The sequence below is a fragment of the Sinohyriopsis cumingii genome, chromosome 1 (genome assembly GCF_028554795.1).
Source record: "Sinohyriopsis cumingii isolate HCF-2022 chromosome 1, ASM2855479v2, whole genome shotgun sequence".
Classification (NCBI taxonomy): domain Eukaryota; kingdom Metazoa; phylum Mollusca; class Bivalvia; order Unionida; family Unionidae; genus Sinohyriopsis; species Sinohyriopsis cumingii.
The window spans coordinates 189,014,142-189,042,023 of record NC_142961.1 but is presented as its reverse complement, the minus strand read 5'-3'; the positions used below and the strand labels follow the sequence as shown (position 1 = coordinate 189,042,023).

Below are 27,882 nucleotides of genomic sequence, written 5' to 3'. Positions count from 1 at the left end.
ATATTGGAGCCATGAGAAGCACCATTTTCACATACCAGGTATCGTCAGAAGTCCACAATTGAAAATCCCATGTTGAGATAGCCATACAGTTGTGAGCAGAAGAGATACCAAGATTCAGCAGCAGCACCAATTCATCGGTATGAATGTGTGTATAAAGTTTTATGACAAATAGTTTAGAAGGATAAGCAATGACAAATTTGTACATGAATGTGGAACAGTATATTTCCATTCTCTGTATTTCATTGTTTACCTATAATTAGCACTCACTTCTTCTGCATTGATAATAATGGGCTGTCTCTTGATCATGCATCATTGGTTACATATATTGAGCAGTACCTACAAAATTGTTGAACAATCTGGCTAGGCTAGGGGATTAGTGACTTGGCTATAATATAATGGAATGAAGATTATAACACTGTATTGCTACTGATTTATACATAGTGAATGTTTTCTGTAATGCATACACCTATAGTACTAAGACAAAAACCAGTTATGAAACTTGAAGCTACTGCTTTTACTGATTGATAATAACAAAAAAGCCAATATAACCAGGAGTTCGGGGCCCTGAGTGGCAGAAAGCACTCTCCATTACGGATCACTGTCATCTCATCTCTGTCTGCGTGGGTTCGAGTCTCGGATTCGGCCAATGTGGGTATGTGAGAAAGCTTGCCAGTAGCTTCTCGAGGATCGGTGGTTCTTTCCAGGGATTTCCTGGGTTCTTCCTCCACCATTAATACTGGCCACCATGTATAGCCTATCATGTACTGAAAAATGGCATTAAACCCTACAACAACAACTAGGAGTTCATTTCTGCTTCCAACTTGGACTGTGAAATAAGAAGGCTTTTGCAGCATTCAGAAAAAACATTGCTAAGTACTAGTTTCTATCAGGCCAAGAGAAAATATTGCATTTATTGAAATAAATCAAATCAAAGTTTCAGTAGACACAAAGTTATTTTTGTCTAAAGCACACAATTTTCAGAGACAAATAAACACAGACCATTATTTAATTTAAAGTATTTACATTTTTAAAAAAGTAAATCCGATTTATTACCATGTCAAACAGTAGCAATATAATATTACCCTGTAAGACAGGTGTAGTTTGAGCCATGGCAAATTGAGCCATGACAAGTGATTTTTATCAAGCCATATACCCAAAGCCTATTTTGGAAAGAATTTTTGTTTATTTGAGCATTGGACCAGCATAGTGATTAGGAACGAGTCTACCCACCCTGTAGATAGGTTAGGACTTTAAAGTCAACAAATCCCATAAACATAAAATATATCTGAATGAAAGTATAACTGATAACAAGATTATATCTAGATATTTATTCCTTATTTATTAACACTTGCAGCAGATGGCAAGCATTCATATACTGATGCAAAATCAAACCAAGGTAAATATGTCAGCATAAATGGCGTCAAATCTTGTTTTGCTGATTCTCATGTGGATATATGTTTACTTCTTGTGTTCAAACTGCTGATTTCCATCTAAGCAAATATAGAACAAATATGATGCATTAGCAATTTCTCTAGTTATCATACCAAAATGCATGACTATGTTAATTACTAGTATCCATCTAGGTGAATATTAAATAAACACCATATATTATCAATATTTTTATCCACTCTTATCCATTGCATCACTGACAGTTAATTGCTGTATCACTCTGTATGAGAGTAGGAAAAGGTAGGGTTTAATATCATATTTCTCAGGTGCAATCAGCTCAGTAAAGGCAGGGTTTAATATATTTCTAAGGTGTAATCAGCTCAGTAAAGGCAGGGTTTAATATCATATTTCTCAGGTGCAATCAGCTCAGTAAAGGCAGGGTTTAATATCATATTTCTCAGGTGCAATCAGCTCAGTAAAGGCAGGGTTTAATATCATATTTCTCAGGTGCAATCAGCTCAGTAAAGGCAGGGTTTAATATCATATTTCTCAGGTGTAATCAGCTCATTAAAGGCAGGGTTTAATATCATATTTCTCAGGTGCAATCAGCTCAGTAAAGGCAGGGTTTAATATCATATTTCTCAGGTGCAATCAGCTCAGTAAAGGCAGGGTTTAATATCATATTTCTCAGGTGCAATCAGCTCAGTAAAGGCAGGGTTTAATATCATATTTCTCAGGTGTAATCAGCTCAGTAAAGGCAGGGTTTAATATCATACTTCTCAGGTGTAATCAGCTCAATATAGCTGTGATGCCATTTGATGCTATGAGGTGATCCTGTACATTACAATGGAGCAGATAACACTAACATGAAGGACAAAACGATGACTCGAGTTAAAATTTACTACCTAGCTAGGGTTGCGTTTTTCATGAAGTCTGATCAGTAATAAAGTTATTAAGTCTATAAAAGGTAAATTATATTTTGTGTGTTTAATGTTTATGGTAACCATGCTTTGTTCCCCATGACAGATAACATGAGATTCTAGCAGTCATTCATTTACAAATAAGGCTTTTTGTACTATATTTGGATAATCTATGATACTGTATGAATAAGTCCAGGATTTTATATATATATGTATATATATACATCCACAAGAGCCAAGAACATTGGATTTGAAGTTTGTGGTTTATATAGAACTCAGACAAATCTTCAGTTTGATATAAATTTACTATAAAATTTGGGACCCTGAGTGACTGAGTGGTCTAAAGCGCTCCAATACGATCACTGCCATCTCACCTCTGCGTGGTTTCGAGTCTAGGATTTGGTCAATGTGGGCATGTGAGAAAGCTTGCCAGTATCTTCTCGTGGGCCAGTGGTTCTTCCTCCACCATTAATATTGGCCACCATGCATAGCCTATCGTGTTCTGAAAAATGGCGTTAAATGCCACAACAACAACAACTATAAAATTTAAATTGATGTTTATCTTTTATAATGTTTGCTCATTAATATTACTGTCTGCTATCAAACATTTCTAAAAAAAAAGTCTAGTTTGTAATTAAACTGTGCTAGTTTAAATTTTGTCTCTTTTGTATTTGTAGCTTGTAGTAATCACTATGATATGGACACTAAAATTCAAATCTATATTGTGCTCCATATTGTGTATTATGAGAGGATGAAGTTATGAATATTTTATTACAGGAATGATATTGATAACAATGATCTATTTGTTCTTATTTTTATAGCTGAATGAGACCTCATCAGTTCTCCTGACTTCTTGGAAGCAGGCATCAGAGTGGATGGGGAGCAACACTTCCTGCTAGCATCTGAATATCAGTTAGGACTTTTGTGAGAAACGAAATGGTGGTACATGGATGGAACATTTAAGGTAAATCATTACAATGTATTCATTAGTTTTTGCTGTATGAGTACCAGTTATTGCTGAACTCCAGATTCTGTCGGTTTTAAATTTATAATAGCACGCAGTAATAGCCTTCAGGCCCATTTGTTTAATAAGTGTGGTTATAACTTCCTGGTCCTTGGTGAGCCATTCAGATAATGGGGTCAGCTCATGTCCATCCATGCCTTCATCAAAAAGGAATGACACACAGAAGCAGTTGCCGCTTGTATTTTGTCTAATGAGTTGAAGACGAAGTCAGACTACCTGGCTGTAAGCTAGTATGTTAAAACTTTCTTTTTACTTACCATTAACTCAATTCAACTTTAGGAATCCTGTTCTAGGAAAGATTTAGTTATTGTCTTTTTCACTACACATACGTTGCATACAAGTGACTCTCATTTTCCAAACATGTATACTATGGGGCACACAAGTCAATGTCAAAATATGACTGGCTCATTAGGTTATACTTAAATAACATCCATGCATCCAAGAACCATTTCACGATGTAGACTATTTGTACCATGGCAAAAACAGGTAATAACATGATCACACCATGTTAGGAATCATTTGAATGTGTAATTAATGAGAGTATACAATAAAGTATAACCTTTTGAGCCAATCATATTTCAGGGTTGATTCTCATTTTCAAAACATGTATACTATGAGGCACACACGTCAAAATATGATTGGCTCAAAAGGTTACACTTTAATGTATACCCTTTTGCATCTACCACTGTTCTGTAATTAAACATGGGATGTATCATGGTATATGTAGCTCCTTTCACCAGTTGTCACATGATCTCAGAGTTGTCCCAGCAGGCAAATTTAGAGAAAATTGCACGTTTCGGAGCCTGTAACCTTAGTTTGGTACAATGCAGAAAAGTCAATGATGGCTTGATGAACAGAAAAATATCTCAGGAGTATAACAAGCCATAGTGTATGGTCATGTGCCTTTAAAGCCTGAAATAGCAGAAGGAAATCGAGGGTTTTGGGTGGAACCAAGTATTTGGAAGTTACATACCTTCTCTCTTATACAGTATGATAGACAGGGTCCTATGTCAGAAAGTGTCATGGGGGTACTCTAAGGTACTTTTCTCACTCTGAATGATTTTGTTTGCATCATACTATTGTTTTTTTCTCTCTCAACATTAAGCTCACTATGAGCACCTGTGGCTTAGCCGTCCAGTGTAATGGCCTAGGATGTGAGAGACGAAGTTACAGATTACAAAATTCATTAAATACACTTTGGGACCAGTACATGCATCACGAAATCAAAACCTCAAAGTTTTTTTTAGCCCATCGGCCAGCTGTATGGTTCCAGAGTTTATGTATAACACTGTAGCAACAACAGTACTATATCCCTGTTATTCTAGGATTGCATCCTATATGGTACTATTAACGTCGACAGTCACTGTATATAATTTTGTTGTGTTGTAAGTTTTTTGTTGAAAAGTGAATATCTAAGTTTGCGTGCTTTTATAGTTTGACGATTATCTGTTGCTGTTGTAGAATTGTTTACTATATTTTGCTGTTACATTTATTTGACAGCCATTATGAGCAATATTGTTGTAGTATTTGATAGATTTTAATATTCATGTATTAGCAATAATTCTTGTTATTATTAGCAAATTTATGAATCTAAAATGGCATTAGTGTTTGTTTGTCTTTTGTTGCTTATGCTAGTTAGATATGATATCTTTTCTTCTATTTCTCTTATACAAACAAAAATCTTTTTTATATATACAAATAACCTCTTAATTCTTTTCCAACTGTGGCTTGAACTTCATTGCAACCACAACACAATAACTGTGCCTACAAGGCACAGAATATAACAAATGTTCATTGAAAACATACATTATAATCAACGCAAATAAACTATGCATACACATGTATTAATGATACTGAATGTATGTGAAACAGGAAGAGTCAGTAGTCTTCGCATCGTTAATGAAATCGTCATTACTTAATTAAGGCAATACCATGACAAAGTTGGCATGCACAAACCACACGTGGATGACACTAACTCGTATTCAGTCTTGATATGTTATAACAAAAATATCACTGATTCGCTTAACTTCCAATGTTTTCTTACACGATTATTTTGTTGCATTCTTTGTTCATTTTACATAGAACATGTAGTAGCGTGTCGCAATTATTTTCATGATCAGTGACTAAGATTGTAACATACTGCACAATGATTCTCCACCACACATTATTTAAAGACATTTCACAGTAAAACAAGGATTTGATATTTACGTATTAGTTACTTTTAGTAGACATGATACTAGTAACTGGTAACTGATACATAAATGGGCATTTTAATAACTAGTCCGTTTTGGTCGTGGACCTTTTTGGTACCGGTCCGTTTTGACCATGATCCCTTTATACAGCTGTTACAGGTATCATTTACCAGCAACAACTACCAAAGAACATTAATCAGTTTGAATGCGTGGATATCTTGCTTACCTTATTTTGGTGAGATACAGATGCAAAAAATTTCAAAATACACGGATATCCTGTACAGTTACGTTTTTGATGAGTTGTCAATACAGATGTTGCCGACTGGATGTGCTCTTCCAAGCTGTATGGAGGCGTGAATTAGAATTTAAAATAAGTTAAGCATCTAACAATCACAGACTTAGTTAACTCTTCCTAGGGGAAAATATGAAACGACTACAACAATAAGCGCCATCTAGACAGAACATGTAAACATTAAAAGTTCCGGTGTTTTTCACTTTAGGAGGTCTGTTCAGAGTGGAATGGATAGTGATATAGAAACGATTGAAAACGAAAGTGTCGGTAGTGAGGAGTTTTCATACCAAGAAAGTAAAGCTGTGCGTGAGCTAAACTGTTTTGACTGGACGGCGAAATCTCTGACAACATGAAATCACCTTATCGCTATCGGTACTACTGTATAATATACACTGCGGTCGGACATTTCTGCGCACCTAAGGTTTTCGTTTCCAATATTGAAGCAAAACGCATACGGAATTCGAGCGATTGACAAAAATAAAATACAGCAATGCTTACCATTTGAAAAGATGCAATGGTCACCAGAATATTCTGTTCAAAATAATATCGATTTTGAACACAGAGGAAACCACCCCTAGTCCTACATGTAAGACATAGCACATTTTGATTTTGTTGAGGTGCTATGTCTTACTGTCCATATAACGGCCATGTATAGTGTGTTCCGATGTCGTTGACATCGGAATGAGTAATCAAAGTTTCAGGAACATCTCACACATTTGGCAGCCTATATCGACATTTTTCCACTAATTTATGTATAATTAATATACTTACTGTGCTGCTTTATCCTGGTGGAATAAAAATATGACACTAGCAAATGGATGCATTTTCACGTTCCGTTGACATACATTTGAATTTGTTGCAATGCGACGGTAGTCGAAGTATGCCGAAGTAAGTTCAAGTAGGTTGATGTTTGGGATATGTTTCTTGAACGAAACGAAACGTTGCTTACAGTTCCAATAGGCATAATATATTTGTTATTCGTTTTGTTAAAAGTAATGTTTCAACTTTATCCGCTTTCAGCATTCTCGGCTTTCATCGCTTTCCAGCCCACTGAAAAGTAGGCCAAAGAAACTTGAAAACGGGTCCATTTCTTTTGTGAGAATTTGAATTTATTAGAGAAAAGGCATCATAGTAAGTAAAGTCTGACTAAAATAATATAACTTTACTTTGTAGAAAAGCGTCATTATTTTAGTTGTCAGTTGTGTGAAATATTCCTGAAAATTTTACTTTCGTAACGATGTTAGTCGGCATCAAAAACACACTACACAGTGCCATTAGTTAGGCTGTAAGACCCTGACGCCCACAACATAAATATCAGCGTCGGGTCTTACAGGTAGGACTAATACCACCCCCTGTTTTCCTGACTCGCGATATGTCGGCCTATTCTGCGCGTAGCTTTGAAAAGATGTCATGTTTATCCATTTGGGCTAAAGAAATGAAATATATTACTTTGGACTGTTTCTGTCAGCGGTTCAGTCGAGTAATTAGGTCAGGTTTATAGCTAGTTTTACAAAATTCAACGTAAAAGTGCCAATAAATGGCAAGAGGTATTAAGCAAACTAAACCGATCTTGTAAAAAAGTCAGTAAAGTTCAACATTTTATGAAAAATAAGCTATTACGTGGAAGAGAAACAGCAATGAATAGGATGTAGTGTGATTACAACGTCTTGTTGATAGGGAAAAATTACTACAGAATTTAGAAACAGACTATACGCCGAGGAATTTGTTGATAATTTATATTATAGCGGCAAGTAGACATGTTGGGTAGTAGATGATTTTGTATGTGTGGGACAACTTCTTGCAAAATTGGAAACTTGGATTAAAATACAGTTTTGTTTTAAGGTACACATTTCCATCTTTTATATAACGTATTTATTTGTATTATTCTAAAAGATGCATAGTAAATCAAATTTTCTGGGTTACAGGTTCAAGGTCATAGAGTGGGTCTACACGTTGCCATTTAGAAATCACATTTTTATGTGCATTTTGAGTCTAAATGTGGGATATTTTGGTACACTTTATGAATATCACTTTTCTTAATTAATATACGATTGTTCTTTCTGGATACAAAATGGATTTTGACCCAAAATAGCACGTGATCCAATGTTTACAGAAATGACGTATCGTTGTGCAGAATTACCCACTGCGCAGAATTGGCCAACATGGCAGTAAATGAAGTGTTCATTTATATTACCGATAAAGTAATTTCATGTTGTCAGAGATTTCACCGTACTTTATTGATAAAACGTCAGACTTCTGTGCTGTTTTGTACGTATTGCTGCTTACAGTCTCCCTAAACACAGTAATGTATGCTAATGGGCAGTTATGGACAGTAATGTAGACGAAAATACTGTAATATAAGAGAAATTACAAGAATGGCGTAAATTAATGGAACTAGTTTTATAAGATTTATATAGAGATAACAGGCCAAATTTAATATTTCATCTCAGGTTAATAAATATGGTATTTTTGAGAAGGTCAAACCATCAGAAATAGCAAATTAGCAAATAAAGTATACTCCTTTTCATGGTTTTTGCTCATAGCAAGTGCAAACAACTTATTTTATTGCCTGCAAATCCAGTAATGGAGAGGATTTTTTGTTAATTAATGAAGCAGTCACTAGAGAATATAACCTGACTGTTCTTGAGGCATAATTTACAAATGTATGTGGTATATAAAAGGACATTTTGGGGAAATGTGCCTTGGCCAATCCAGAATTTGCAGCTTTAATTACTCAGAATTTATAATAACGTATAGTTTAAAAGAAAAGCCAAATGGTTTCCTTTGCACAGGTTATCACCTAAATTGTTCACGCTATTCATGAAAATATCCAAAGTTAAAAGAACGGGAGACCCGTAAAAAGGGGTACCCTTTCTGTACAAAAATAGTTAGATGGTGGCACTCGGACCGACTGAAGCGCCTTCTAGTTACATTATTGCTAATTTATATGCAGAAATTTATTATTAAAAGAAAAAGATTCAGAAAAATATTTACTTTTTGTTCATCATGATTGTTATTTAAAATTTTACATTTTAGACTTCATGAATCACTACTCGTCTTTCGTCCCTCTCATTTAATTCTATGTATGTATGTCAACTGTCTTTGTAATGTTATTTGTTATTGAAGAATAACTGCAGAAGGCATTCTATACTATTTATTAAATACAAGACATAAATACAGCTTGGAAGGTGAGTAAAGACTGCCCTGAGAGTATATTTCCCATGGAACTTAAACCCTAGTGAATGTATAACATAAACCAGCTGTTGGTGTGTATCAGGTCTAGTTCAGTGTGGAATGTCTGATTACTTTTACTGTCAAGTGATATTACAAAGCTAATTAGATTAAGGCTTACACTACATCTCCCTTCCTGAGAAGTTTACATTAAAACGAAACAACCACATTTGTTATTTATGATTTATGTGTTTAAGTCTGTACAATCAAAATTTAATGTACATTGCTATAATTTCTTTTGCAGTATTGTATATTTGTCCCCATTACTATCCATTACTCTCCATTACTGTTCATTACAGCGCATTACTGTGATTAGGGAGACAGGTTTGCCAGACACAAATTTCCACAAGACCAAAATTTTCCTATTTCTAATATTGTCACACAATGTTGCAATAGCTACAGTTTGAATATATATTCAATAAAAAATTAATTACACTTTAACACTATTACTATTACCATAACTGAAATGATAACATTAAAATCCGACTTCAAAGAAACATTGCTGCTGTTCACAAACTTGTAAAAAATATAATACATAGCGGCTTAAACATTCTCATTCAATGCAATAATATGTAATAACTTGTTTTTGTATACATATCTATCATTTCTTTGATTTACCTATGATGGATTGTTCCACTTCCTGATCCTACCTATTCAAATTAGCACAATGGGTTCATCCACTGCAACCTTCAACACATCTCACTAGCTATTGTCAGCCAGTTAATGTGAAACTTTGATTCTATTTTATATTATATTACCTGATCACTTTCCTTTAATTGCCGCTATTTAAACTGCCCAAGGGATATTTTATATCAGTTCCAATTATTAAAGATTACCGTTTGTACATACTACATGTAACAGGCATAGATTGAAAGGTTTTTTATTGTTGTTTTTTTTAAAGATTACTGACAATTTTGTTTTTTTGCAACATAACCTTGTCAGAGGGTTTGAGAGTGCAAAATTTTATTTTTTAGCAAAGCTTCCATTTGACTAAAATGGATGCATATTCCACATAGGACAGTGGTAATCTGATTTAGATTGTGCCTTGTTATAGCATGTATGTCAGCATCTTGAAAGTACATTTACTCATTTCATCAGCGGGGCCCCGAGTGGCCAAGTGGTCTAAAGCGCTCTTCGTTACGGATCACTGCCATTTCACCTCTGTCTGCGGCGGTTCGAGTCTAAGATTCAGCCAATGTGGGCATGTGAGAAAGCTTGCCAGTAGCTTCTCATGGGTCAGTGGTTCTTTCCGGGGTTTTCCGGGTTCTTCCTCCACCATTAATACTGGCCGCCATGTATAGCCTATCGTGTGCTGAAAAATGGCGTTAAACCCCACAACAACAACAACAACATTTCATCAGCGCAATCAAAAGTTTCTTCAGGCAAACCATTTTTTTTTTTCGACAAGCCTGACAGGCACTTCACATGGAATACAGGACAGGCCCAAACTAAAGTTAGAGGGGCCCCGGGCATCGTGTGATCATATTTTTTCACCACTGTGACACCAGGCCAACCAGTCCTAACACTAACCTTTTAATGCTGAGCACCTAGTGAGGCAGCTGTTAGTACCATTTTTACAAGTCTTTGGTATGACTTGGCTGTGGTTTGAACCCGCGACCTCCCACATCCAAGGCAGATGCTCTAAGCACTAGGCCATCAGAGTGGTTCTGATAAGACTAATTATACTGTCATTAATCAGACATGTATGATGTTTTGCAGATTGAATTCACTGTCATTGTTTATTCAGTTTGATGATCAGACAGTTTTAGTAGCATTGATCAGCTGGCCATTCCTTTAAATATGAGGAGCAGAGATAAAACCATCATTCACATTAGGTTCTAATTGTCTTTATTATAAGTACTATGAGTATATTATAAGTACTATGAGTATATTCTAAGTACTGTGAGTATATTATAAGTACTATGAGTATATTATAAGTACTATGAGTATAGTACTATGAGTATATTATAAATACTATGAGTATATTATAAGTACTATGAGTATAACTAATATGAGTATAAGTAATATGAGTATATTATAAGTAATATGAGTATATTATAAGTAATATGAGTATATTATAAGTACTGTGAGTATATTATAAGTAATATGAGTATATTATAAGTACTGAGTATAGTACTATGAGTATAAGTAATACGAGTATATTATAAGTACTATGAGTATATTATAAGTAATATGAGTATATTATAAGTAATATGAGTATATTATAAGTACTATGAGTATAGTACTGAGTATAAGTACTATGAGTATATTATAAGTACTATGAGTATAAGTAATATGAGTATATTATAAGTACTATGAGTATAAGTAATACGAGTATATTATAAGTACTATGAGTATATTATAAGTACTATGAGTATATTATAAGTAATATGAGTATATTATAAGTACTATGAGTATATTATAAGTACTATGAGGTCCACAAGATTAGTAGAATATAGGTGTCTTATTTTGATGCATGATATTTTATTGAATTAAATCATAAATTTCACACACACACAACTTTATTGCATGAGCCCAATTCTTACAATATTTTCACTGTTAGTAATTGTATTTTTTCCAGTAAAAACAAAGTTAACATTTTCAATTTTGCACTCGGGTGAATGAGCTGCTTTAAAAATAGCTTACTGTTAAATTTGCAGTGTGAGATAAATAATACACATAATCCATTATATTATTTGATTTGTATATAAAGCAATGCCATTTCTTATGTAAAATCAGGGTTTTATTTCACTAAATAAAGTTTTGTATTGCTCAGTGCACATGGGAAATAATAGTAATACTGATATATATGCATTTTAAACAGTAGTCACATTTAAATTTAAGAATAGACTTAAAAATATTTCATCTCACATGATGCAAATCAGCCTGTGTATTAGTCTGAATAAGCCTGGCCCAAATCAGCCTGCACTCTAAATTGCCTTCATGCATAAACAAGAGTTATTTTTCATATTGCATGTGATGATTCTGTTGGGATGTTTTGTCCCACTATATCAATGGGAATGGTTCAGCCCACATGGGGGACATTTCAGCATACTTTACTTTAGACAGTATTGTTGTTGTTGTTGGGTTTAACACCATTTTTCAGCACACGATAGGCTATACATGGTGGCCAGTATTAATGGTGGAGGAAGAACCTGGGAAACCCCCCCGGAAAGAATCACCAACCCACAAGAAGCTACTGGTAAGCTTTCTTACTTACCCACATTGGCTGAATCCGAGACTCGAACCCACACAGAGTTAGTATTAAAAAGTGCATTTAGATTCAGTAACGTTTTTAAAGGACATTTGTGATTTATTTTACAGTGAGAATGATGCATTTGTATTTATGGTTTATGTTGTTATAATTTAAATGTTTTGTACAAAGTTTTTAGTGTATGTGTTATTTGCATTTTAAACTTTTCTGTTGGTATGTATATCTATATTATGTGTATTATTTTCATAATAATAGATTTTGTAAGGGTCATTTAGTTAATGATAGTTTTTAATGCTAATATATGATCATAGTTTGCACTCTAAAGACAAGTGATATATAGTGTGTAAACCGTTTAATTCATGGGTTTCAGGGTTGACTAGTACTAGTAATCTAGATAAACATCACATCCTCTAATTTAAGGACCAGTCTTGGAAGAGTTTAAATTGAGAGGATTGGTTCATTTATTTAATTTAATCATTTGTTGGAATTATAGTTCTCAAACATTCTTTTAAAGATTCTATGAATATATAATAGCTGTACGGAATTACTGTGAATCATTTAAAGACTGTTTGGATTTATACCTGTACATAATTACTATACATTCATTTAAAGACATTTTGGGATTATTGTTCTTGTTGTTGTTGTGGGGTTTAATGCCATTTTTTAGCACACGATAGGCTATACATAGCGGCCAGTATTAATGGTGGAGGAAGAACCCAGGAAAACCCTGGAAAGAACCACCAATCCACGAGAAGCTACTGGCAAGCTTTCTCACATACCCACATTGGCCGAATCCGAGGCTTGAACCCATGCAGACAGATGAAGTGGCAGTGATCCATAACAGAGAGCACTTTAGACCACTGAGTCACTCATGGCCCCCATTTTGGGATTATAACATAGTGATTGTTCTGTATTGTTGATACATCATTACAATACAGACTGTCATATGAAATACCATTGGAATTAATTCAAATTACTAAACTCTTTTGGAATTGATAGAAAATTTAGTACTTTAGGAATTCATTCACCATACTGTAAGATATTTTCAATTGTTTGACTTTATATTTTAGGGAAATAAGTTATATTTTGAGTTATACAAAAACTAGTTGGCAATTGCTCTTTCTTGTTACTTATTTTAAGACCATAAAGTTGTAACAAGTTTTGTAAAATTCAATGAATGATTTATTTCCTTATAATACAGAGTGAAAATTTTAATAAAAAAACAGCTAATTTTTGTTGTTGCTGTTGTTGTAGGGTTTAACGTCATTTTTGAGCACATCATAGGCTATACATGGTGACCAGTATTAATGGTGGAGGAAGAACCAGGGAAATCCCTGGAAAGAACCACCGACCCTCGAGAAGCTACTGGCAAGCTTTATCACATACCCACATTGACCGAATCCGAGACTTGAACCCATGCAGACAGAGGTGAGATGACAGTGATCCGTAACAGAGAGCACTTTAAACCACTCAGCCACTCAGGGCCCCCACTAATTTTTGTAAATGAAGTCCCAAATCATCCTAAAAGTTCTGTCAGAAGTCCAGATGTATAAAATTCTAAATGAATTCCAGTGGTATTCCAAATAAATTCTGGTACTGAATGTGTTGATGTGCCTGTAGTCATACTAATGGCCTGGAGTGTAGCAATGTGCTAATAATCTTTTGGTGTATCATAATAGTATTATACAAACTATCCTTGTCGGAATTCACAAAAATTCAAAATTAAAGTTTTAATCCAAGAATATTATTGAGCACTTTGTAATTCCATTGAATAGTAATTTGAATAAATAAATCCATCTAGATTAAAAACTCAACAATAAGACTGATTCTGCTTCAAATGTTATAGCTAGAATGAATAATTCCAATGTAAACAAGATTATATACCCATCTACTTGACCTAGGTCACAATGTAAACAAGATTATATACCGCTGTACTTGACCTAGGTCACAGTGTAAACAAGATTAAATAACCTGTCTTTTTGTCCTAGGTCACCATATTTTATAAATCTTCTGTCAACTAATAGGACATTTCCATTCTGGAAGTTTCTAAGGTCTGTATCTTTAAATTAAATTAAAGTAAACATGTTTACTATTAATAATGATCTGAATATTTAATTGACAATGATAGAGAAATAGTAGCTATGTATTATGTTTTTAAAAAAATAAATATCACTTGTCAGGTTCAAAATATGGTTATATACAAAAATAGTCATGTATATATAACATATAACTGGAGAAAAGTCAACAAAGAACACAGACTAAATATACATGACACAATATAATGAAAGAAAATGTACCAGTTATCAGAATAATGATTTTGGTGATACATTCATATGCAAATGGAATACACTCCAGCCCTGTTGATCTATTTTGTGGTGTTCCACAGGGGTCTGTTCTTGGACCTGTTCTTTTCATTATGTACACTCAGCTGCTCTCAAATGTCATAGATCATCATCCAGTGTCTCACCAACTGTATGCAGATGACACCCAAATATACAAATCTAGCCACCGAACTGAAGTTGATGCTACCATCCAAGGTGTAGATAGGTGCATTTCTGATGTGAAATCATAGATGACATGAAACAAGATGCAGATGAATGATGATAAAACTGAGGCCATTCTGATCACAACACAAAGACTTTCTCTTTCACATCCTTTACCTCAAACAATAAATATCAGCAACACCAACATTAAATTCACACAATCAGTACAAAACCTAGGTGTTACTCTGGACAGTACTCTCACATTGCACCAACATGTCATGAACATATGCAAGGCTGCTTATCTTGAGCTGAGACGCATCAGCTCCATTCGCAAATATCTTTCAGTTGAAGCCACTAGAACACTTGTGTGTTCATTAGTACTTTCAAGACTGGACTATTGTAACTCAATTCTGTTTGGTTCATCTCAGTATCTACTCCAGAAACTTCAAAAAGTTCAAAACACATCTGCTTGGATCATACTTAGAGTACCACGATCAGAGCACACATCCCCGCTGCTCTGTACCCTACACTGGCTATCCATTTGATCCAGAATCAAACACAAAATTTGTTCTCTGTGCTACATTTCACTGTCGGACTCTAGTCCAACATTCCTATCCGATCTCACCCATGTGTACACACCGGCAAGATACTTATGCTCCTCTTCTGACAATCGTATACTCATTATTCCCACTATGAAAACAAAGTCATATGGACAGCGTTCTTTTGCATACCAAGGCCCAGCAACATGGAATGAATTGCCCACGGAACTTAGACACAAAGACACAGTGATCACATTCAAGAGGGCTCTCAAAACTCACTTATTTCGACAACAAGAACAAACTTAAAGACCTAATAATATTTCCTACCTGAAATATTCTCAGGATGTTTTTTTATTTTTTAATGTTTTTCTAATTTCATGGTGTTTGTTTTTTGTAATAATATTATTATATGTTTTTTTATATCTTATATGTGTTGTCAAATGTTGTAAAGCATTTAGAGCTTCTAAAGATTAGGCGCTATACAAAGTCCTCATTATTATTATCATTATTATTATTATTCCATTACCTCAATAAGCACTATTCCCTCTCACCCTGATTTTTTGTCACTTCCTTTTTTTCTCTCAAATGTCAAAATAATGATTTTAGGTAATATATTCCATTACCTCAATAATCACTGTTCTGTCACTCTCTGTGTGATTTTGTTGGTCTCTTTCCTTTTTTTCCACATCACCACTTACTTTATTTTATACCATGGTGGATTCTGAAATAGTAGAATTTGTGTTTAGTCCACGAGTCCTTAGTTTTAATAGACTTAAGCACCTAATTTCACTTTTGCAGAAATGCACTCCTTTTGGCATGATTCCTAGCATGCATATCAAATGACATTGTTATATTCCCTTCTCTTTGTGTTTGCTTTCAATGCGATTACATCTTGTTGGAAAGTTACAATATTATGTCACCAGTTTTGATGCACATTTATTGTGGTCATATGATTCAACACCGTTGAGATGTGTGTTGTCTTGAGAACTGAGAGTTTATGACACTGTCAGAACAGGAAGGCTTCAAAATGGGGCAGGACGATATGCCATATATATATATATATATATATATATATATATATATATATATATATATATTTATATTTATATATATATATAATTTACACAGAAATGAAAATATTGTCTTGATCCTTACTTGGACTATTAATGACAGGCACAACATTAGTTGCAGTCTCTTAAGTTGATATCCAAGGGTTCGTTATGTTGTCTATATTCACTTATGAGTCCAACTACACAGACCCAGGTCTGCTGTCACGTAATGCACTGGAAGATCTGGGTCTGAGTAGTTTGTTAGGAGTAAACAGTAGAACAAATGACATAAACCCTGAACTGCAAGTACAATGACAGATCTGGATCTTTGTTGTTTGCAGTTGGACTTGACATATAAGAGATGGAACATTTTCAGTTTAAGTAACGAATCCATTTCTTTTAGTGCAGTCCAATGTTCCTTTTTTTTAAAAAATATTCTGGTGGACTTTTTCAATCCAAATATTTTTCCTGGATATAATTTGAGATTGAAAAAAGTAACCAAATACCAGGACACCATTTATATATATATATATATATATATATATATATATATATATATATATATATATATATATATATATATATATATATATATAATTGAATGTTGTTTAAATTTCAGAAGGAATTGGCCTCCTATTTGCTAGGACCCTCAGTAGATTCCTCAGATGTTCATGATGGTTTTGCACAGTGGTTCAGTGAACTTGTGGAGTCCATGAAAGAAAGTAATGGTAGGGGAGTTTAATTCAATGCTAGCAGCAATTGGCATGCCATTAAAGGCAAACAAGATGTAGGGGTTGCATTAGGTCATTGTTATTACACCTGGTTAAGCTTAGCGTTAACATTATTTGGTTCATTATGATAAAGCCAGATCAAAATGCAGTATACATGTAATGTTAGAAATGGAACATGGTAAATTTTTGGACCTTTATTTCCAAGGTCACATGCATCAACTACACATTTTAAATACATATAAGAAAATTTACAGATAAATAAGCCTTTTTCTTTCACACCTGCCACAAGGTGTAGCATATTGTTATGATGGTGTCTGTCTGTTATTGATCTTTTTTCAGCACAATAACCCTTGAGTAGTTCAGCATTTAGAGTTACCTAACTTTATTGATGAATGCATGCAAAGGTCAGAAGCGAGAGTCATTGTGTCAGAGAAGAAAATTTTGATTTCTGCATAGTAAATTTTGTTAAAAACTGAATACCTCACCCAAAGGTCCATTTCACTGAGACCCATTGGTCAGTAATCTCCAGATTGAACCATTCCCCAGAATTCCTGCATAGAGGACCACTAGACACGGGGTATGTGTATAGGTGTGTGTGTAATGTGCCATTCGCAATTCTATCATTTAAGTCAATCAATTTATATGGGTTTTTTCCCAACTTTTTTTAATAGTTTTTTGTCTTGTATAATGCAGTTATTTGTACTTGGATGTGTATCCAAAATGGTTTAGATGAAGGAATTGCAGAATCTGGGATTAATCTTAAAGTCTATCATCCATTTTATTATCTTGGCTCAGAAAATTCCCTATACCAGCAATACAGGGATGATAGGAAACTCCTGGATGCAGATAAGTCCCTAATTGTCCCTAGGCTGCTAATGATCTTGCGGGAATGTGCCCTGAGCCACAGATGGAATGAGGTCCTCAAAATATTACATGCTGTAGTTAGGGAACCCAAGGATACGTTTGTTGCCCTGTGGAAGGTAAGCCTTTAGCAAAGAGTGTTGGCTCTCTCTCTCTCTCTCTCTCTCTCTCTCTCTCTCCATGAAATTACAAAGCAATAACATAATGTGCTGATAATAATTAAGGATCTGAACATTTTTAAATCTTTAAGAGTGTAACTGATGCAAGGACTATTTATAGCATGCACATAATAAATTATTACCCCATGCACATAAAAAATCATTACCCAGTGCACATAATAAATCATTACCCCATGCACATAACAGATCATTACCCCATGCACATAACAAATGATTACCCCATGCACATAACAAATCATTACCCATTTGAGATTCTGTTAACAGTTTTTACTTTAATGAGAAAAATTAGGAGAGAAAGAAGAAATAATATTTTTGTTCATTCTAACCCAGATACTACACCTTTCATTAGTTGCACATAAAAAATAGTCCATGGCTCTTGTTAAAAAATAGTCCATGGCTCTTGTTAAAAAATAGTCCATGGCTCTAGTTAAAAAATAGTCCATGGCTCTAGTTAAAAAATAGTCCATGGCTCCATTTAAAAAATAGTCCATGGCTCTAGTTAAATTTTTTGTGCCAGTAACATTTGTTAGATTTCTTTGCCAATTATAATTTAAAGAGCAACCATCCTTCTGAATAAATTGAATATTTGACTGAAACAACATAATTTTTCAACATGGCATATCATTGCAAGTTCAGTATGTGAGTTCAGTTAGTGTAACGTTTAACAGTGAAAGTATTCCAGTTTTACTACTTAGCATTCCAATTGTTGGATATTCATTTTGGATGCAGATATTTCAGATTTACAGTAATGTATTTGTGACCTAATATTTGCATTATTCAATTTGGAACAGTAGACTACAGTAGATAAATTTTGTTTAGAGTTGGAATTGCATCACATAGTAAGAAACACGTGAGATATTTTACCACGTAAACATGCTGTAGTTAGATAATATTCTGTCAGCTTAGAGACCGTGTTATGTCTACATTCTTCTGCAAACAGAAGTGAATTTATTTACTCCTGTAAGTTAACATTTAAGCCACTTGTGTATATAGGGTGGATTCCATGATACAGGTATACCACCAACCCCTCTCATCATACTCACTATTGATTGACCAAGTCCCTTAGTTTTATTTACTGTTGTTGTTGTGCTTGTTTGGAGTTTCATGCCCCTTTTCAGCCATTATAATACATGGTTTAACAAGCCCATGTGGGGTAAATTGGCCATATTCCGACAGACATGACATTTTTCCCCCTATTCCCATTGGGTGATTCATTTTGAAAAATAGCAGCCAAAACATTGATAGCAATAGTGATAGTTCAAGCAAAAAGTTCCAGAAGGCAAGGTAAAGAATTTCATGGACTTTTTATTTGGACCAGTCATAATTGCATAAAGTGATATTTTAACGTTATATCAAAAACATGAAACTGAACTACATTTATATGTAAAGTGTTCTGATTATGTGATAAATCATGATAATCCATGTATATTGTAGTCCATTCATCTGGACCTTTTAAGTTTCATAAGTGATGATAGTCCATGGATGAAATAGTCCTTTCATCTGGACCTTTTAAGTTACATAAATGGTGATAGTCCATGGATGGAATATTCCTTTCATCTGGACCTTTTAAGTATCATAAATGAAGATAATCCATTTATGAACATGGTCAATTTTGTTGAAAATGGATAAAAAAAATCTTTTAAGAGATCGAAAGCAGTTGATACATTTTATCCAGACTTGACAGAAGAATCCCAATATCCAGCCCTTTAAAATGTGTGCACATTATGCAGACTGACCATGGCAAGTAAATGATCAATTAATTTCCCATCTCTGCTTCTTGATAATGCTCAAATAATTTTACTCATTTTAATTGAGATCTTTTGTCCATGATTATCTGATGATACAAATATTGGCTTTCGGCCAATGTCAACCAGGTGAGTAGTCATAAGCCTGCTTGGACCTCTGCTTTATAACTATAAAATTAATGCTGATGTGACCTAATTTACTCTGATTACTGCAAATAAATGATCTGACCTAATTTACTATGATTCCTAACCACAAATGAATGCTGCTGTAACCTTATTTACTCCAGTTCATAACTACATATGAGTGCTGATGTGACATAATTTATTCTGGTTCATAACTAGAAGTGAATGTGGCTGTGACCTAATTTACTCTGATTCATGACTACATATAAATGATGTGACCTCATTTACTGATTCTTAACCACAAATTAATGCTGATGTGACCTAATTTAATCTGATTCATAACTAACAATGAATGCTGATGTGACCTAATTTAATGTGGTTCATAGCTACAAATTAATGCTGATGTGACCTAATTTAATCTGGTTCATAACTACAAATGAATGCTGACGTGACCTAATTTATTGTGTATCCTATGTACCTTTATGTTCATTTTTAGATTTTGTCTTAATTTCCCTGGTATGTTCAAAAGAGGTTTTATAGAACTTATTGCATCTATGCTGTTACCAAACAGTAGGTCACTGTGACTAATATCTCATCATTTAATGACTTTGGGTAGTGTAGTTAATTATATTGTACTGGCATAGAGGAAATAAGATTTCATGATATGGAACCTGATCTGTTTCTTAAAGTGAGTTTTACAAATAAGACTTTGAAAAGAAAAATCGTCTGTTATTTGATTACCTACACTTAGCTTTTTGTGCTTTTTTTCAGGTTGGACTGCATCTTCTTTATCTAGATCCCGACGGAAATTCAGCATTGATTGGGCAGCTTGTCAAGTATGTCAGAACAGACAAAGTCATCAAATGTTTTCTGCAGCTGATTGTGCTAATTACCTGAAAGTAAAAAACATAAGGTTTTATTGATACATCTGTGTCTATGCTATATATCTGTTAATGGGTTGATAGGTAGGCATGACAGTATCAATAATTATACCAATTAGTAACATTTTTAAGCTTATGTTATAAGGGCTCAGAATTAGTGTTTTCTTGATGTACTAATCCCACAAATATCAAACAGAAGCCAGTTTAGCTACTAATTCAACAATTTTTATTCATTAAAACTCAGAATAATGGATACTGTATTTTACCAACAGGACTCGGGAATGAAGTACCCCATCCTAAATGTGAAATGATAGACCTCTACCATGTATAAATATGTTCACGATCCACAGACTATGATATAATACATTATCAATACACATATCAACTTTATTGTCTTTTTATCTTTAAAAGGTCTCTGAGTAATAGGGTGGTTTCAAGTTTTATGATTTTGACATATTGATTGTATTTCTTGATTGCAGACAGATGTGGATTTATCGTCTTTTCATATGCCATTTTCGTCCTTGACAAGATAAAAAATGAATACATTCAAACAGACTACCTGTTTATAGGTGTCAGTGATTTTTATTCAACCTTTTAGACCATTTCTGGCAGCTCCATTCAGTTATGTGCAGGGCTCATCTTGGTCACCATGACCTTTGTTTGTATTACATTAATGCTTTTAAAACATTTTATTGCCAATTTCTTGCCTTCACTTAAATTTGGAAGGCATTATGGTGTTAACTGTTATCTTCAAGAAAAGAGGAAACCGTGCAACTTCTTCTTTAAAGAGCCAAGAGTTATCTTCCCTTCTAGGTGGCAGTTGGGCAGAGTGATCTCCCCATGACATCGAGATTGGCAGCAAAACCCATGAATATGTCATTTACTACCTCCACTCATGCCAAGAAGTACGCTCTTAACATTTCAGAAACAACGTTGATACAAGTTGGAGGAGTTCTCACTTCACTAGGAAAGTATACTTAGTCTACATTTCCAACATGTCTCTCTTGTATCTTGACAAAGTTCTGCCTCGACAATTTTGGCCAGACTGTGTCGTCTTTACACACTTACTTGCAAGGGTAGCCTATGCAACTTTACAACTGAATTCGGGATGTACTTTTTTATGCTAATGTGCAAATCCCTGAGACTTATAGAAAACTCTTAATATACATGTAATATAATGTATGTATAATAATATAATGTATGTATAAGTTCACAATGACTGGCTACATACAGGTGAGTTTTCTTCGCTAATGCATGTAGTGTCCAGATGTTATGCTTCATTGCATTTATCTGTACAGGTTGACTTGAACCTGTTACATGTAGAATGGTGAATTGTTTGACAAATTCATCTGTTATTGTCCATATAATGCTACAAGGTATAGCCTTGCATGGACTTTCTGCTCATGTAACAAGGGCTGCCACATGTTTATTTATTCTGCTCAATTTGAAACATGCCATTCTGACACTCATTCTTGAGAAGGAAAGTCTTACAATTTTACCCAAACTCTTGCCATGGCATGAACCAAACCAACTACTTGAAAGTCCATAGGGTTATAAACATAGGAACCAAAGGACTACAACATTGCTCTGTGACCATGAAATGAGAAAAACTACATCACAAAATAATACAGAAATAAAAACCAGAAAGAAGAATACAGATAGTGAACTCTACTTATGAGATACAAGAAAGAAAAAAATTGTGGCTGCCCACAAGGAAATAAAAGAGCTGGAAAAAGTCTTCAAGACAAAGAGGATAGAGACAAGTGAAAGGTCGTTCCTTGAATGTTCATACAAAGCAGGTGCACAAGAACTGGATATGTCAAAAACACCACGAGAAAGGATACCAAAAACATCAACAGTGATGATAGGCAGAGATCTTGGAAACGCTTAATTACGTGTATTTGGATGCCAATTTTTGATCTGGGATGCACAAAATCACTGAGGAGGGAGTTCTTCGTACACATGCAATAGGTGTGCGACAAAATTCAAAGACTTGCCAGTCCTGCTTCAGCCACCTGCTTTGTGGGAAAATGTGTTGATCAGTTAGCTGTGCTGATATTTACATTGACAGAATTCAGTGACTGAAAGACCCCTTGATGTACAAACAGGTTGCCATTATAAGAGTATATAAAAAAGAACATGATGCAATAGCTGGTCAGCCAGTTCAAAGGCTTTGACTGGCAGCCGGGTGGGAAAATGTACTGATATTTACAGTAATTGAATTCAGAGTCAGAAAAACCCAGAGGTGTACATGTGGTCATGTATAAAAGTACATCGAAATAAACAACTTTAGCTTTCGTTATTGTGTTCATTGTGTATCAAAATAAGTAGTGCATGAGAATCAAGACTTGTTGAGACTTCGACAAAATGCCATTCATAAATTTGGATAAGTATTTTGGGGTTAAACGGCAAACTTACGAAGATTTGAACAAGATTCAGAAGAGTGCTAAAGCTGCTAGAATTGATAGTTCGGATAGGACAGTAGCTAAGTGTAAGAAAGTGTGTGATGCCTAGCTTAGTGTTTGGAATAAATCCTTACTTGGATTGACAAAATTCAATATCACTCTGATGGACGAACAAGAGCTATTTAAGAGGTACATTGACTGACCATACTTTTTTTAAAATGCCCCTCGCCTTTGCCCGGTTAGTTCTTGTGTTGTAGTGAAATGTATTCATGAAGACATCAGTAGCTAGGCCTAGTTTTGATACCAATTACGTTGACAAACAAACTTTTGCCCATTCACAAACATTATGTTTTGATAGCTGATTGACCATTAACCCTTTTTCGAGTATGGTAGCAACTATCAATTTCCTGCATGATATCCTTTGATGATAAAACATACAAACATATGTTTTTTAAAGATCAGAATCGGTGATCTGGATATATATTAACTGCCTCTAGTACACTATTTTGTCATAAAATTAGTTTGAAACTGTAAGTGAACCAGTAGGCCTAACGGGAAATAATGGCGTACTTCGCTAAGTCTGGGATGTACCAGTTTATTAGATTGTCTGTTTTTGTACATCATTGGGCAGATGTTTTCAGAAAAATATACAAATCATTGAAAGCAAAGCCAAGGTATTATTTTATTAAAGATTTGACTTTAAACTGCAAATTATGTTGGTCAGAAACTTAGAGGACAATGCTATGTTGTGGAATTCGCGAGATGCGCTTTAAGGTCTTAGCTGTTTTATGACTTGACACGTATTTGCGAAAATACAGGAAAAAACAGCAAATCAGATACTATTTAACTATTGCCTAAAATTACTACAAGGACGTAGACAAATAAATAAACCATACATTTGCAATCCTGTCAATGGACTGTTGTAATGAAGCTATATTAAAGTGAGTGATTACATTACGGAAACCTCTCCGTCTAAAAATAGATGCACTCACGTCTGTGTTGATTCTATAGGAAAGAAGGGACTGCAACTTTTGGTGGTGGGACTCCTATTTTAACCAAACTGGGAGTCCTGTACTCCTTGTTTTAAAATCCTAGTGAGATCTCTGTGATATGTCTAAAGGTTATAAACCCAGAATACTTATGACAAACTTACTCCTTTACAAAATGGGTACAAAGGATTTGTATTACGACCCAGAGGAACCCTGCCAATACTACTATTTGGTGAAATAACCATTTCAGGAGAGACAGTCATAGTAAAAGAGTCTACACCAATCTTAAGGAAAATCAAAAAGCAAACTAGAGAATTACACCTATCTGACATCCCAATGGAAATAACCACTACAAGCAACAGTAGAAAGATTGGGAAAAAAATTTGACATGAAGGTGATAACATCAAGACCAGCAACCATTCCATTATCCACAGTATATAATGGTTGTTGTTGTTGTTGTTGTTGTTGTAGGGTTTAACGCCATTTTTCAGCACAAGATAGGCTATACATGGCGGCCAGTATAATTGGTGGAGGAAGAACCCTGGAAAACCCCGGGAAGAACCACCGACCCACGATAAGCTACTGGCAGGCTTTCTCACGTACCAACGTTAGCCGAGGCTGAGACTCGAACTCACGCAGACAGAGGTGAGATGGCAGTGATCCGTAACGGTGAGCGCTTTAGACCACTCGGCCACTCGGGGCCCCCAGTATATAATGGAATAAGAATACTAGAAATAGAAAAGACTTAGAGAAATGAAAAGAACCTTTTACCTGCATGGATTTTTGACTAAGTCATGATATAAAGGATGTTGTTGCCTAACCATCGGGCTCGATGAAGTCAATCCTGCTCTTCGCTGATGGGCCCTCATGTGGTTGATGAGTCCGATACGAGATGCTCGTGTCCTGAAGCAGTGTGTACACTGGAGGCATGGGTTGGTTCTTGATGTTGAGGCCTTCCTGCATTTCTTGGCATTGGCAACTTTTGTTCTGCAGGCATCTTGAAGGTTTTTCACCCATTACTAACAGCTGCATGCCAGCCAGGTCTATCCTTGGTACAGGACTCGAGGTTTGTCACAGATATTGAGCAGCATCTCAGGCTGCCATTGATTGAATCTTTGAATCTTTTCTTTGGACGACCACGTTTTCTGTGTCTACTAGACAGAGTTCCACACAAAATCTGACGTGGCATTCGAGACTCCTCCATACGGATGGCATGACCCGTCCACAGGAGTTGGGCTTTCATGACCATAACTTCAATATTTTTTAAGCCTGCTCTATCCAGCACTTCTAGGTTCATAACTCTGTCTTGCTATCTGACTCCCATAATCCAGTGCAGGGCTCTTGTGTAGAAGTGCTCAAGTTGCTTCATGTGCTTCTTGTATGTTGTCCAGGTCTCACATCCATATAGGAGGATTCTTATCACTTCTGCTTTATATATCTTTATCTTGGTGGACAGTTTGATATTCCTGAGATTCAGTATGCGAGAGTGAAGATGTCCTAATGACTGACTGGCACTGCTGATGCGTGCTGTTATTTCTTTGTCTAGTGATCCATCGGAAGATATGATGCTTCCAAGGTACTTGAAGTGATCAACAGCTTTCAGTTAGGTGTCTTCAGTAGACACAATCAGTGGGCAAGCTACGGTGCCTGAGACAGGTTGGTGAAGTACCTGTCTTGTTCAGACTGATAGTGAGTCCAAAGAGTCTCAAGGCTTCTGTGAAGTGAGTAATGATGATCTGAAGATCTGCTTCCGTTTGTGCCATGAGAGCACAGTTATCCGCGAAAAGTGCTTCAAGAATAAGTTTCTCCATTGTTTTGGACCGAGCATTCAGTCGGCAGAGGTCGAAGAGAGAGTCATCCAGTCTGTACTTTATGTAAACTCCTTTCTAGGGATTACGTGTAGCATGGTTCAGGACACATGTGAAGAAGAGATTGAATAATACTGGGGCGAGAATGCAAACCTGTTTCACGCCATTAGAAATATTGAATGGCTTGGAGACATCCCTGTTGTAGAGAACGAGTCCTGTCATGCTGTCATGGAAAAGTCGGATCATCTTAATGAACTTCCTAGGCCAACAGAGTTGTGCTAAGATGACCCATAGTGCATCTCTGTTGACCGTATCGAAGGCCTTTGTGATTTCTATGAAGACACCATAGAAGTTCATGTTTTGTTCAACGCACTATTTGTCTCACTGTGAAAATCATGTCGATTGTGCTCTGATCTGGTCTGAAGCCACATTGGGCCTCTGGCATTATGGCTTCCAAAACATTATCAACCAGACAGTTGAGAAAGATTCGTGCCATAATCTTGCCTGCAATTGACAGGAGTGATATGCCTTGATAAAGGATCTATACATCACAGAAAATGCAATAGATGTGGAGAGACAAGGCAAATGTCCTAAAAACCAAGAGGAAACACAAGCAGAGACACCAAAGAACAAAATGATGATAGAAATCTTCTCAAATATAGAGGAAGAACAGATGAAACAACAACAACAAAAAAACAACTGGGAACAAAGCAACAAGAAGAAGAGGAAGAAAGAATGATGGAAATATACTTACTAGATTATGACAAATGCTTAGAATAAAAATAATAAAAAAAACATACAAATTAAAAAATATATACATATACAGTAGTCCCCCTCTTATAAGGCCACCTCTATTGCAGCAGGGAAGTGGCCTTATAATGAGGGTGGCCTTTCTAGAGGGGGATGACAATGTGAATAGAAATACATATGAAGAAAGTCACAAGTACATTTAATTCTGAAAACTGTTTCATCATTTTCAAAAGAATGTTATGAATATCCGTTGATATAGTTTTCAAACTGTCTTTATAACTATGTTACAGATCACATCATCTGTCACTTTTTTGGTAACAGTCTAAAAAACAAACCAGTCTCATCACAATAAAAAATATCCTTGCTGTCATATCCCCTGCATATATCATTTAGTCTTTTGCTCCAATCTTCGACAACTTGATTATTATCATCAGCTGATTCTCCACTAGGACAGAACACTTATTATTGTGTCAGACTTGAAATCCGTGCAACCATCCGTTACTTGCAGTAAAGTCATCATATCCCATTTCAACTGACAAAATTGTTGCTTTTTCTTGGATCATTCAACCGGTATGTGGAATTTTCTTAGCACACGCAGTGCAAAACCATTCAGAAACCTTGTCATTGAAATCAGGATACAAACATCTGGCTTAAACAATTTTTCTTTCTTCGTCCATTCCACCTTCCAACATCTGCAGAATTGTTACCATGTCTTTCACGATATTGTTTATACAAGTCTTTCCGACGTCACAGTTTTCTGCAAGGATTCTTGACCCACCCACCCTTTTTGGTCAGCTGGTTACTTTCACTTTCTCTTCTATACTGAGAATTTTTCTTTTCCTCAATGACACGTTGATCTTTTTGCAGTAAGTTATTCAAGTTGCCAACTACAAGACTGATAAAACAATTTTTTATGCATTTAAACAAATTGACATGTGTTTTTAAAAGAAGTGATCTTTTCATGTGATTTGTTAGTCGTAGTCTGGTACCCTATTGTTTTTATACATTTCTTTACGCTAAGTGAGAGAAGCCAAGACAGCTTCATTATGTACCATTAACATCACGCAGATTGACCTC

At 35.1% G+C, this 27,882-nt stretch overlaps 2 protein-coding genes across 5 annotated transcripts in view; one reads left to right on the top strand and one right to left on the bottom strand.

The window, feature by feature from the left end:
- LOC149808558 (lymphotoxin beta receptor inhibitor-like) overlaps positions 1-5,873 on the bottom strand; it is a 28,658-nt gene extending 22,785 nt beyond the window's left edge. The window contains exon 1 of the mRNA XM_089979094.1: positions 5,752-5,873. The gene's annotated coding sequence lies outside the window, so the exon portion shown is untranslated. The remainder of the gene's footprint in view (positions 1-5,751) is intronic.
- Positions 5,874-5,970: 97 nt separating this feature from the next.
- Positions 5,971-27,882, top strand: part of LOC149808557 (TATA box-binding protein-associated factor RNA polymerase I subunit A-like) — a 58,140-nt gene continuing 36,228 nt past the window's right edge. The window contains exons 1-4 of one of the 4 annotated variants that reach the window (XM_089979049.1): positions 5,971-6,119; positions 16,953-17,061; positions 17,860-18,044; positions 20,744-20,808. In XM_089979049.1, the coding sequence (XP_089835175.1) occupies positions 6,045-6,119; positions 16,953-17,061; positions 17,860-18,044; positions 20,744-20,808 (434 nt within the window). In that variant the 5' untranslated portion in view covers positions 5,971-6,044. Of the gene's footprint in view, positions 6,120-6,852; positions 6,949-11,674; positions 12,251-16,952; positions 17,062-17,859; positions 18,045-20,743; positions 20,809-27,882 lie in introns of those variants that run through there. The other 3 variants (XM_089979059.1, XM_089979067.1, XM_089979040.1) reach the window with 3 other exon arrangements.